At 44.1% G+C, this 14,074-nt stretch overlaps 1 protein-coding gene across 1 annotated transcript in view; it reads left to right on the top strand.

The window, feature by feature from the left end:
* Window positions 1-8,229: 8,229 nt before the first annotated feature.
* The window catches only part of LOC138183031 (uncharacterized), a 58,561-nt gene continuing 52,716 nt past the window's right edge, over window positions 8,230-14,074 (top strand). The window contains exon 1 of the mRNA XM_069119549.1: window positions 8,230-9,382. Coding sequence (XP_068975650.1) covers window positions 9,257-9,382 — 126 coding nt within the window. The 5' untranslated portion in view covers window positions 8,230-9,256. The remainder of the gene's footprint in view (window positions 9,383-14,074) is intronic.

The raw sequence follows: 14,074 nt of genomic DNA, 5'->3' as shown, positions 1-14,074 counted from the left end.
GCGTCTTCTAAGTTCTCGCTAAACTGATATTAATTACTGTACTCTCCGGAGCTCTAACTTCGCCTGGCTTGTTGTCGCGTTAGTCCTCTTTTCCTCGACCTACTTTCAAATTTCTCTCCCTTTTATCCTTCGCTTTCAACTTCTTGCACCCTTCTTAAACGACCCTTTCACGCTTTCGAGGGTCATTCGAGATACTCTGCAACAATCGGTGCAACGTTGCAGAAGAAATTTGCAACGGAACGACGGTGAATGCGTCGTCGATCGAAGACACGGAAAATAAGAATGAAAACAGGAAACGACATCGATATTAATTCCAGCTTTTCTCGATAAATTGATCGTAGTAAAGTGGAAGCGTTGACTTTGCTTTTCGAAGTAGCAGGTATCTGGGTCGAATTACACGTATAAACGAGTCGCGTGGAGGGATAAAGAAAGGCAGGAGGGCACTGCGAAACCGCAAAACCAATAGTGGCGTGCAAGCATCTTTCACCGAGAAAATATTTCCCACTAGACGCTTCTCCGAGAGTCTTATATACGATCGGAGACCCAACACGAGTAAACGTGATTCTTGTTCTCCGGCCAACACGTCCCTCGAGATGAACGAAAATACGCTGGATATTTAATACGGCAGACAAGCTGTAGACGACTGATTTGTGTCACGGATACCATCATCAATTCGGGAATTATAGATGCGCACCGAGTATTTGATCGCTTTCAAGTAAAACATAGAGTAGAGAGTTAACAGATTGTGTCAATTTCTGTGAATTAGGTCAACTACAGAGACTGGAAGCTTTTTAGCGAACTGTATCTTGTTAATCTATTTGAGAAGATCTCAGTTGGGAAAGCAACAACGTTACGTAAAAGAAGCGAGACAGGAGTTTGAAAAAAGTTACTGAACTCGTACGCTTTGATACCGTTTCTATCTCGGAGATGTTCGTTCCGTTGTATACGAACATACGAATCAGTTGACGCGCACAGTGACAAATGTTCCGGCGAATTTCAATCAGGAAGAAGATTTCGACATTAATTCCAGTGCGTCGGTCATGTCGAGGTGTGTAATAAATTCGTTTTCCGGGTCCGGTATCGATGCAATTTTCATCCTTCGTCTGAAATGCACAGCCCGTGTCGGTGAACGCATGGTAAAATAAACGTTCCGTGCGATTTTCACTGCACGATTGATCCGTGATTCCATTGATTCGACTGAATGCGGCACATTGAAATAACATCCACTACCATCGTCAATTCAGCTGGACACAGGGAACGGTATTATAAACCTTCCGTCTGACGATCGTTAACTATTTCTTGTTGGACAAAGGATTAAAAGGAAATAGCAAAAGAATAAAAAATAGAAAAATCAGAGGGCAAACGGGGAGTATTTGGAAATCTTTACAGCGCGAGAGAGTGAAAAAGCGAAAAAACGGAAAAAAACGTGTTTCAAAGGATTGACATTTCGAACAGTCGTCACGTTATAACTTATTAATAGAATTTCACGTTATCGGATTTATCTTTTGCAGGTGTGTTTAAAGCGAGAGAAAAGAAAAAAATAAATATCCTTTTACCATCGATTCGTAAAAGCGATCACGGTTAATTGTTAACCAACGTATAGATACTTTTATCAAGCGTTTTCACAGATTATTTCATGGCTATTCATTCAGAATAAGTAAACAGTTTAAATCATCGTCGAGCGTGAACCCGTTACCTCTGAATTTTACATCACGTCGAGAGCGTTTTATTGCACGCCTGTGTAAATTCGTCGTTTCGCTCGGTTTTAATGGTCCTTTAGAAAATATAAATTACGCCCCTCGGTCGTAGCATAAATTCCAGCCTCCCTCTCCCTCTCTCTCTCTCTCTCTCTCTCTCTCTCTCTCTCTCTCTCTAACACGGATCATTTGTTACGCTCTACCATGATAATTCGATATTATTAAATTCTATTAATTGAATAATTAATTTGCTAATTACTTGATGTTAGACATTAACGCACAGTAATTTAGAATGCGCAATTCGGTTTCTGTTAATGACGTGCAACGAAACCTATTGCTCCAGGGGAATATCGTGTATAAATTCGTCGATATGCTTGCTGGGGAATAAATCTGGTTAAATTACGGATTCGCGTTCTAGGACACTTTAGAGTAGGAAATTTAATAAAAGTTGAGCACAAAATGCGAAGGATGTTTAGGAAGATTGATACGCGGCGTGATATTTTGCTACTTGAATTTAATTTAAACGGACGAACTGTCCGATTCTTGGTCTTTTTCCGAATTCTGCAGAGACGGTTGACTAGTTACTGACTTGTACCACTTGCGAGTGTAGAGATGCTCCACGTCCCTGCAACTACCTACGGATGTTCTCTTGCTCTGTATTTCCAAGGAGAATAATTGTTATTCTGCCGCATGTACTACTCCCTCCATCGAATATTCTCCAACGAAATTCATGCCAAAACGTCCAGAAAGTCGGTCTAATAACGACCTTTTTTCCCCGCCAGCTGCATCTCTATTTCGCTAATTACGGGAAAATTGTTTTCCTCTTTCGAATTTGCAATTTGAGGTCCGCGAGCACCAGGGACACTATGAAACCTGTAGTTTTCTATACAAAGAGCAAACTATGTCGATGTGCGTCGTGTTCACAGGCAGAAAATGTAAATATGCAAGTTGTGTAAACGCGATCGAAACAGAGTTCAACGTGAAAGGAACACTTTATCACAAAGCGACGTTAACGAAAGTAGGATTAAATAATTGCTGGGAAAATGTTATGCTTACAAAGCAAAATTATACATTGGTTTCTTTGTAAGGGAACTCACCTTATACCGTTTTCGGTAATACATTTTAATTGAAGCGCAGATTATACATTTTAATTTTCACAATACAGGAACTTTCCGAAGTTTCGTCTTGACAGAGGGGCAACGCAATTATTAAATTGTTAAATTCGTAGGGTAGGTGCCCGGAGCAAACGAAATATCGTTTAGTTTCTACCCAAATCTAACCCCGTTAAAACGTTTCGATCTCGTTTTCCTTTTTGTTTTCTCGCATAGTGAATATTCATTGTACGCTGTTTCCTCAAGATCTCGCCTCTCTACCACCGTTGCTTTTTATTTCTATTATTTAGATTAGGCTCCGTACCTTAGATACTCTGTACTTAAACGTTGCTGTGTCGCGTTAGTCGCACTCTGTGCACAATGTGTACACAGCATCGAATAAAGATGTCTACAGAATGGTGGTTATAACATTTTGTTAGACAAAGACGACGGTACATAGATGTGAGACAAAAAAAAAAAAAAAAAAAGAGGAAGATAAAGTGGAAGAAGTTGAAGTTGGCAAGGAAAAAGACGGTGGTCTCGCGGTGTAACAGCTATCGTTATGCAAATTCATGTTATCGTTCCAAATAGGCAAGATTAAGATGGCCATTCGTTATGAGAATCGCAGGAGCGGGTCGCAGCTTTGCTTATCGAATAATTTTTTACGTTCCCAGGCTTGATAAACGGGATGTAGAGTATTCGAAGCATATACACGGCAACGAATACAGGGAGAAGTAAGAAGATAAAGTCTGGATGTTACGAGTGGTGCATCAAGTGGGAAATGAAACGAGATAAGATCGCGCGGAGAGCAAAGGAGAATATTAGAAATATCGCGAACGATGTTGGAGCATAGCGGTAGCAACAAAATGGTGGTGAATTTTGATAAGAATCGACAGTTTTTTAACGTCGCAGCGAGCAGTGTCTCTTTTTCGCTGTATCCGACGTATAGTAACGATTGACGTGTCGAAACGTCACGGAAACGCGTCGTCTGTTAGAGGAAAAGGCATATTTCCGGCGCGTTGTAACGATTCGTCCAGCAGCCAGACAGAATTAATCAGTTTTCCCTAGCACGATTGCTAGTCACGTTTTATGAAATTCCAGTGAATCGAGTGTAACGGGCCTCGCTAATAAATAACCATCAAACTGTTTGTAATAAATTAAGGGAAATAAATTCATAACAGGGAAGCAACGTTTTCGTTGCTAAATAATCCAGATCGTAATCGGTTGAGTCGCGGCCATGCATTTAAATTCTCAATTAGAATGTCGCGATCGATCCACCTTTGGGATACGTTCAGATATTTTTTAACATGGATCGGCTTTGAGAGCGGAATCGCAGCGGTCTTACCGTCATGGTAAATCTTTTAAAAACGCTCTTCACGTTAGCTGCGCTTTTTCCCCTCTAGTTTTGTCGCACTTTTTTCCTCGTTCTCTGTCTCTCCCGCTCTCTTTTCTTCCTTTTTGCTTTTTCTTTTCTTTTTTTTGGCTTTAAACTGCCACGTAATGGCGCTCAGTACAGTTGGTTATATCGTCGTCGCGTCGTAATTAATCCCCTCGCTAGAAGCGTGCGGAAGCGGAAATCTCGAACGGCTAAAATGTTGCGAATCGTCCCCGATCCTTCTCCTGCCTCGTATGGCTGTTTATTCTTTTTTCGTCGTTTGCTGCGATCGCTGCTGATTTTTACGGAGTACATTGGTACTCATTTTGAATTATCCGTTGCGCCACAGGACCAACTCATTTTGAATTATATCCACGCCATATACTGATTTCTTTAGAATTCATTTTCGAGAAGCTTGAAATCGTGCTTTAGAGGAGATTCTATAACGACAGGATGACAATTAACTGTAAGTTAATCCTCGGGTTTAAACGTTGTAATTTTAGTAGCATTGTTTTTCCGCGATGTTGTTCTCGGAGTCTAATAATTTCTCGGAATCGAGTCGATAGAGAAAGTTCACCGTTATTGCGATACACTCGGACAACCGTGTCGCTTCTTTGGCTCGGTTCGATAACGCGCAAGAAACTTGGAAACACCGGCTGTGTACACTCTGCAATTTGTGGCTGCACAAATTCCACCAAATTTATCGAATTTCGCTCCACCACGATAATCATGCGGCTTTGCTCGTTTTAAGGGGAAAAAGTGCGCCCGCTGGAGAAATTAAATTTCAGCCTATCCATCGATTTCAAACCCGCCGCAAGCAAACTATTCGTAAGTTTTCGCTGATTCCCGCTTAATCGTTTTAGAAGAGTTGTCGCTCTACTCGCCGTTATCCCGCTGTAATTTGATTTGCACCTAAGGCTTATTCAGTTTGCAACGGTAAATTAATTAGAGCGGACGCGAGAATTGCGCGCATAAAGCGATAATCCAGACACACAGCGTTTTTTTTATTCGAGTACTGGTCTTGTGATACAGATTTCACAGAAAGAGGTATTATACTCGCGACAGTTCTATGACTAGAATGTGACACAACTAAATACACATTTACTTTATCCTTTAAACGTTAGTACTGTATTTTCGACCAATCGCGGGAAACACGTCAACGGGAGTCGTAAATTCCCATTACGATTATAATAATCGACACCACGAGTTGATCGATCCTCTGATTTCCGTTAAAATAATAGGAGTAGTTAAGATAGTATAACGCTGCGATTAACAAGGTTATAGAGTTTTTATTTCCAACACTTATGAGGTACACTGTTGAGTATGTATACGTTAAGTAAATGACTGATTTAAGGAGAGTAACCCGTCAATGACTTGTTGACTATTCTAACGTTGTAGAATAAGTAAACTACAGTGACGATGCTGTGTCGAAGGAAAACTAGCGATGGGTGTGTTTAGCGCACGGGACCATCGAATTTGTTCATGACATTTTGGTCAGGAAAGTGAGGGCAGTATACATTGCTTCTGATTGGATAAACGAAGGTTGGTGGACTAGGAAGGGTCTTAGCCGCCCTCGATAGAAAGTTGCTAGTGGGAAGCATCGTACGCGAGAAAAACTAACTTTCCCCTGTCAAGCCGTAATAGACAATAATCTTTAGAAAATGATTTAGAAACAAAGATATTTGTTCGGTCTGAAGGATCTTAGCTAGCAAATTACTGAGATGTATGATGAGTCCTTAAGACTATTGAGGGTACGCAGTAAGGATGAGCGGACATCTGGTTCCTGTCTGGCCCGCGGTGTATGGCTTTGTCTAGGTACAGTGTCGCCCGACGTAACAAGTACAATTACTTTGTATCATCGTTGCGCGTTTAAGCTTCCGTAGATAAATGCACGATCGTTCGCAGTCTATTTACAACTGTTAAGTCACGTGGTATAAGTTAAGAATCGATTGGACGCGGTTGTCAAGAGGGAAAGGGTGCAAGCAATTTTCCAAAGTTCGGTAGAGGAGTTTTCTGCGAATTCTATCCAAAGTCGATTAATCATCTTGTCAACGCCTTTATCCCATCTGGATGTATCTGGCCGCGTGATTCGTTCCGCCGATAAAATGTCTGTGAAGTGCGTCAGCCGAGGTTTATCAGCCCGCAGGCCGAATCATCAGGCAGATTGAACGAACGAATTAACTTTTCATTGAGCGATGCGTTGCACGAGTTACGTTTTCTTTGTCTCCGTCTTTATTCAACTTGCCGAGTTTCTGTCTCTCGTTCTCCATCGTCTCCATCGCTTCTGCATTCTTCCAAGTCTCAATTATCTTCCACCCACGATTCAACGATGACACGAGGCTTTCACGCGGATGATTCATAAAAATGTTGACGACCAATTTTAAGCCATCGTTAGATTCAAACGTTTCGGAATAGTTTAATCGGCGTTACGAGATTACGCTGTTCTGAAAAGTTTCAAGTTATCTTAATCGCGATAGGACTCGGTCGATTAAGACCGATCGAAGAAGAATTAAAGGAAAATTGAAACACGAACGAGTCGAACGATTTTATGTGATTATACGTATATCGATCGAATTGGAAAAATTATACGAGCTGCGTTTATGAGTTTCTAATGGAACATTAATTTGCGGCTTCGATAGGGCGTTGAATCGATGGGGCAGTAAAATTAGCGTTCGTTTAACGATTATCGAGGTACTCGTCGACCACCACTATCATTTAGTTCTGCCAATTCGGTGTACGTTGCTGGACCTACATATATCCAACGAAATTGAAAACCGATTCGACGCGACAATCATTCGCCCATATTCCTTTCGTCGATGTCTTTCTCGTAATCCTCGATTCCGTGGCGGAACCACCACCGGTTTTGTTTCTTCTTCATCTTCTTCTTCCTTCGCGAAAACCTATGTTCCACGTCAGAGGAGACGATCCAACGAGGGCAATTTAAAACGTCTCTCGTCAAAAAATCGAACAGCAAGCGTTTGTCACGTTAAGGAACAACTGTAACTTTTATATTTTTCCGCATCGTAACTCGTGTCGTCTCATCTTGAAAAATACGCGATATACCAAGCCTGGCGAACGTTCTACTTGCCTACACGCAAAGTACATTGTTTCAAGTAACCTTGGAGAGAATCGGAAACTTGCGGATCGGGAAAGTATCGGTTTTATCGTAGCCGTACCATGCTTCTGTCACGTAATATTGAGGGTTAGTTGCTAAAAACAAGAACAGCTACTGTCTTCACTTTCTAACCAGGTTTATTTATTAGCACAGCACAGGTTTACAATAATTGAGACTGATCCGAGAGATGTTCACTATTCGTAGGTTTTGTCTATTTCTCCCTAGGTGTTCCCGTCTCATTACGGAGTAAACCTCGGTGCGGGTGTGCTCTTTTTAATTAACAACGCGGATTCGCTGTCCGCACCTTCCGTTAGGAAAAGTGAGGGTAACGATCTACGATGCCAATTGGTTATATAGGCCATGTTAATAAATGAAGATAGGAGGAGAAAGCCTCCTACCAACGTGGCTAGTAGGTGATATTGTTTATGGGAAAAATCAGCTTTTTCGTTAGTCAAGTATTGGCTTTTTCCCATTAGGTAACTACCTGCTTTCCCCGTAATTAGTAAGGGCGTATAACAACCTAGGGACTGTTTCAAGGACCAACCATAAACAGATAACACTTACAAAAATAATAAACTTAAAAAGTTTAAGTTTATGGTGGGTCCCTGGGGTAATTGAGGGTACGCGGTGAAACCTGCACACATCCGGCCTCTGATATGAATTGACGTTACACTTCCCTTGACTCTTACATAAAACAGGCTTAACGATCGATTCCATATTCCGGGATACGACGAGAATTGAAACGGATCCACGCTTCTCGCGCATCCTTCGCCGAAAATTGATTCGCAGCTGAAAAGAAGACTGCCTTCTTCGTCCCCTCGATCCCGCCAATAATCCACGATTCCCATCGCACGCGTACGGTCCATTCTTATTTCCCCGCTCCCCTCCCAGCTCTGGTGGAGGCGTCGCGACGATCGGACGGACGGACGTAGCGAGGACCAGCAAGCAGACTGGGAACGTCAGAGTGCCCTACGACTGCGCCGCGTGCACATCCCTGCCTGCTCGATCGTCATTCACGCGACCGTAGATCATCGTTCACGCTCTGCGAGTGCATCGATCGCGTGATCCATCACGATTCTTATTAATTCGTGAAGAGGACGGTTTGCCAGTGATTCAAGTGTTCTCGTGCGTCACCATTGCTGTCCGTCTTCGTGGATCTCCGCGTTTTTCGATCCACACTTGTTCGGGTCTAAAAGCAGAGAATTCAAGGTTACAATTTCTCGAGTTTCGTCGTCTGTGTGTCATCGTTTCGTCCGACAGTTACCTGCTTCGACTATTGCACGAAAAATTCGCAAGTAACCGCGTAAAATGCGCGCGCCCTGACGAGCCACGATAAGCGACGTCGTTCATCGAGACACCGTATCGATTGTTCTCCTTCATCGAGCACCGTTTACGATGCTCCTGCGGCGAAAGGCTTGAAAGAGCCTGGCGAAAAAAGCGGATCGCCCAAGTACACGTAGCCTTTCGCAAACGCGATCCAGCGAGAGCTAGAAAACGCCGGACGATCGAGAGCGATGCGTTGAACCATCGATCACGACGAGCGGCGCGGGGATGAGCGAGGCGTTCAATTAAAGCGTTCCAGAAGTGAGCGACAGAGAGCGAAGGAACAGGGGGAGTCGCGTGACTCGCTTGGAAAATATTAGTCGTAGAGACGGGGTTTATGATGTCGTCTCTCGTTCTCGTCGTTATACCGACCGAATATCGGTCGCGTTGAAGTTTGGAAAAAAAAATTCCTCCTACCAACCGCACCAGTGATTACGTACACAGCGTTCGATCGACCGAGCGTTTTTTGTCTCGAAAGATCGCATCTCATAGCGTGAGCGAGCAACGTGAAATATATTTTCGTTGAACGGCTGACGATCGCGATCGACAACGTCCATGCTAGCGAGCATTTCGACCGGTTGATTTGGCGCGCGCGTGACACGAAAGAGGAACATCGGACTTTGGAAGTATTCCAGCTGCAGATCCAGCGTGGACAATGAAGTGGTGCTTAGTGGTGCTGATTCTGGTCGGTGTCACACGGGCCGACAATTCCCTCGAGACTGGCTATTCGATCTTCACGTGTCCGGACCTGAATTCTCAAGAGGAGATCGATTTGAACGCGGTAAGTCTTTTCTATTGTCCTTCCCTCCCCCCTTTTTTCTTTCTTTTTTCGTCCGTTCTCCGCGATCATCCGCCGATTACGTAACCGTGGATTTCTGTGGTTTGCCTGTTGGATTGACGCGTCCAATCGTGAAAATAATTGGCTACCATCCTCAACCTTGACATCAGATTTTCACTGTAGACTAAAGCCAAGGATTTCCGCGTTCCAATGTGGCAAATTTTTCTTCCTTTTGCTTCCTTCGCTAGGATGTTGGAGTGTTACCGAATGACGTTCTGTTATTGAAAAAGCGATGAAAAATTTACCAGTCGGACGATCTCGCCTTTCTTTTATTTCCTTCCGGCGAGCAAGAACCGTTCTTCCGAGGATGTTTTAATCGCGTCATTAAATTCGTGCCACGTAAACTGGAACGAGCAGGATTTTTCCGTGATTGCTTTAAAACAATTACCCATGCGATGATTCTACGTAACGGCCGTTTCTTTTACAAAGAGGCGAAAAAACCATGTTTGCCGCATCGTCTTGAGCATTCCAGGGCACACTCGACCGACGCGACGCGATGGTGCGAATCGCACGTAGAAATTCTATACAGGCAAGAATTCGCATACTCGTAAAATAATGCGCGAGCTGCTCGTACCGGAGATTCTCGGCAACGTTTAATCGAAACGCCATTAAAAGCTCGGAATGAAATATCGACGCACGATGGTGTCTTTCATTCGTCTTTTCCTGGCAAACCTCAACGTGTATCGAATGATTTTTATCGTTACGTACGTGGAAAGGAAAAAAGAAAGAGACACGGACATTGATCTGTCCCAATGAAAATTCAGAGATCCACGGATGATTTGTACCGTTCTTTTTTTTTCTGCCAACGGTAGAATATATCGTGGAAAGATACGGATCTCGGTCGGACCTCGCCTCTTTCAGATTAATGCGATTCCAATAACTGCGCTGGTTTGTTGCCGAGTTTGAGAGCCGTGACAACCTACCGTTACATCGCGTGCCTCCCCCGCTGCTTTTATTTTCCATTAAAAAAAGAAAAATATCGTAGCAGGGAAAATGCGAGTCCAGCGGACGCGCATTAAAAAAAAAATACGAGGAAGAAGAGGAAAAAGGTAGAAAGGCAGGCAGCATTCGATGCGACCTCGCTGATAAATGTAATATCGATAACACCGTGGACGTGTCGCGGCGTTTTCGAAAGCGCGTCGGTTGTTTTCTCCCGGTTTCCGCCATCCTCCATTTACCTTTTTTATTCTCCGTTCCGTTCGTCGGAATTAATAAAAAAATCATTTCACGCCAGACGAGATACAGTTTTTTTTCCCCTCCCTGCCAACGCTGTAGATACTTTTTCCTTCCTCTTTTTCTGCCTTTTGGCCAGTCGCACCAACCACCCTGTTTAACTTCGATAGATAAAAATTCGTTACGTTGTATCGCGAGTTTATCAGAGGGTAAACTGTTTTCAATAGGGATGCACGGGGGCGGCGCTTTGGAGAATCGGGTCAGATTTGAGCTTTTTTAATGGACGTCCGGCGTCGGTCCGCGCGCATACGCTCGCCTGCCGGAATTCTAGCATCTTGCGTGGGATAATCGATACTCTAGTTTGATGTTTGTGCTCGGTTTTCTCTTCCTTTTTTTTATAACATGCTTACTCATCGTAGCGTGCCTGTATTTTCGTTCCATTCGCTCGTATTTTTTCTGCCGATGCTGCGGCAAATGGCACGGCGGGTACCTGAATTAAGAAACGTTAAAATCGAATGTTTGTAAATCGCTACGGAGGAGCGTACGGAGAGCGAGTAAGCGCGCAGAGACGAGTCGCGTCCGTAGTGGCACGGAGTTGAGCCGTAGCTTAAAGTATCGTTAATTCAAAACAATTACGAGTTCCTGGCACGCGGCCTCTACGAAGTTGTCGAGTCGTTCGGGGCTTCTGGTTATGTAGCGAGCGCATTAAGTGGCGGCTATAATTTAAATGGCCACGTCCAAGAGCTCGTAATTCGTATCTGGCTGCGTTATCGACGCGATTTGCGCTCTCTCTTTTTGTCTCGTCAAGCATCCTCCTTTTTCCGCCAAGTCGATGAATAAGCAGCGAGGATAGAACGCAGCGGAAACGCGGCAGATTGCGCGGAAAAATATTTATCGAAAACCTTCCCCTTTTCTTCTGTTCGTATATATTGGAATATCTCGGATTCGCAGACGATCGAAGACACCGCACGAGATTATTGGGTTCGAAGATTCGTATGGAATTCTTGGAAAATGCAAATTGATGGCTTGAAAATGTAGCTGACTCGATAGTCGTGGTATTAGACGGGGCGCGAACGGATCACGAGGTTAGAATTTTTTCCTCGGCTCAACGATTGTTCGCGTTTTTGCATCGGCGTTGTATCGATCCTTCGAAAAATTTATGCATTGAATATAAAATGACGAATTACGAGCGATCGGACGTCCCGAAATATAGAACGCGACAACGCCACAGCGATATATCGCGACAATACCGCGTTTGCGTCACGACATCACCGCGACGCGACGTTTCCGCACGATTCATCTTCCTGAACGATTTTGAACCACGCGTTGTCTAACCTCGTCGAGAAATTGAAAGAAGAATTTGAGAAAAAAATCTCCCGTCTGAAGTGGATAATCTGACACCCTAAGGAAAGAGCAGAGATCGTCCTCGCAACAGTCGTCGTGAAACGCGAGGTAACGAACCATTCGTCTTAGCAAGAGTAGCAGCGAGATACATCAACGATTAGCAAAGTCTCGCCCAAAGAGCTTGTCTTTTTCTCAAAGAAATCCACGTAGCCGGGCATAAAGAAACGAAATAGGACAGTTACTCAAATCGTAGACGAGCCATCGTGATGCGAGATTGGCTGGGACCCTCCGGTGATACAGTGACGCGCTTGCGAATGCAGTGGATCCAGCGCATTTACAGTTCCAAGTAGGTTAGCGCTCGAGCGTGTACTTCTTTCCTCTTTTTCCACTTTTCCCTCGTCGTTTCTCTTCTCTTCTGGACAGGATAAGCTAACGATAGTCCCCCGAAAGAAGCGTAGATGCTGTGATTTTAAGGGAAAGCTCGGTCGTCTTCGACCGTGAATTCGTTTTTAAAAATTGACGAGAACGTGCGAGCCTACGAGCCGACTATAGTGTTGCAACAAGACGATTAACGATTTATCAGGCCAAGTCCAAGTAAATTCCTGCCGTTGAATGGAAATGCATCGGCCCGATTCAAGTTGCGGTTGCAAAATTGCTTCGAAGTAAGTCCTGCTCAATCTTTGTTGCGCGAAACTTTATCGGAAGCGTACGCATGGAAGATGGTTTGCGTTTCTTATCGTTACCGCGAGAGGAAGCGAAGAAGAGGAAGTTTATCGCGAATTGACGCAGCTGCGCAATTTGGCACGCTGTCTTAGGGATTATTGCGAAACAAATTCGCACAGAACCGTGGAAACTATTGTTCGGACGCGTGACGTTAATCCGCACGGGATGCGTACGCTGCGATCCGATACTTTTTCCTCTGCGCCGTTTGCTTGTTTTATCAATGCGCTTGGTGTCGGATCGGCAAAGTTTACAAAAGGTTGGCAAACATATTTTTACGTTAGCATCGTAAATCTGGCAGCCGAATTGAGATTTGCGTCGGATGGAATTGTAAAACCGTAGCGATTGTTCATAGCCACGAATACATATTACGCGTCACGAGTTCAATATAGAATTTACTAGTTTGGAACTTCCGTAAATGTTGGCAATTTCGCGTTGGCATTGTCAGACACGGTAAACTTTCCAATCCGCTGGCCTTATACCAACATCGATCACACAGCACCGCAATTGGGGTCCATATTGTGCATGTAAAGCGTCCAGCCGTCACTTAACCAATGTTATGTGTACGTTGCGTGTGTTACATTGGCTTCAATCATAACGATGAACTTGGGAGCCTAATAGAAGTATACCACTGAGAACCTCCCGGCCCTCACGAAACAACAGTTTGGACAATCTCCTCTCAGGTTCGAGGTTTCGCTCTGTCCCGTGATTGACGACTCTACGACCACGTTACGAATCGTTGCGTTTGCAATCCCTATAAAACGTCTGTATGTAAATGTTAATAGCTGTAAGCGTTTAGCAGAGGGAAATTTCAAACGGATAATTCGCCATTGCGTTGATTAATTTTAACACGAGCGCGTCACGTTTCCGTAGAATTTCCGGGGTGAGAGCGAAACGTTTACCCTTCGAGGAAGACATTTGGTTCACCGAGTTACATAATCAGGGGAAATAATATTTCGCCAAGGAGCCTGCTTCGTTACCAAATCGCTAATGAATTAAAGCCGGAGGTAGTAGGGTCATTAAATTACTCGCTGAACCTTTTACAGGCTGCGATTGTTCTCCGACCGATAAACTTCCTTCTTTTGGTCGGTGGAAATCGCGAACGGACCAGACTAAACGACGGACCGAATCGGTCGTTTCGAGAGCTCGAATCACGCGGCCAATGCCTCGTTAAAGTACCACCGCACGCGTCAAAGCTTTTTCCTCGACGATTCGCCGGTTTGACGTTCTCTTTTGTTTAGAGTTTTGCGAGCTACAGCGCGTCGATTAGCATAAATTCCATTTAAGGCTCATGTACTGAATATATTGCGCGAGAAGCCACCGCGAACCGAGTTATGGGCAAGCTGTTGCGGAATTGGTTTCAAAGCTGGCTGCGTTCTGACGCGCACATCTAGAAAG

This window comes from Bombus flavifrons, chromosome 9, assembly GCF_040668555.2.
Source record: "Bombus flavifrons isolate JBK064 chromosome 9, iyBomFlav1_principal, whole genome shotgun sequence".
NCBI lineage: Eukaryota > Metazoa > Arthropoda > Insecta > Hymenoptera > Apidae > Bombus > Bombus flavifrons.
This window is presented reverse-complemented; position numbering and strand designations above follow the sequence as displayed.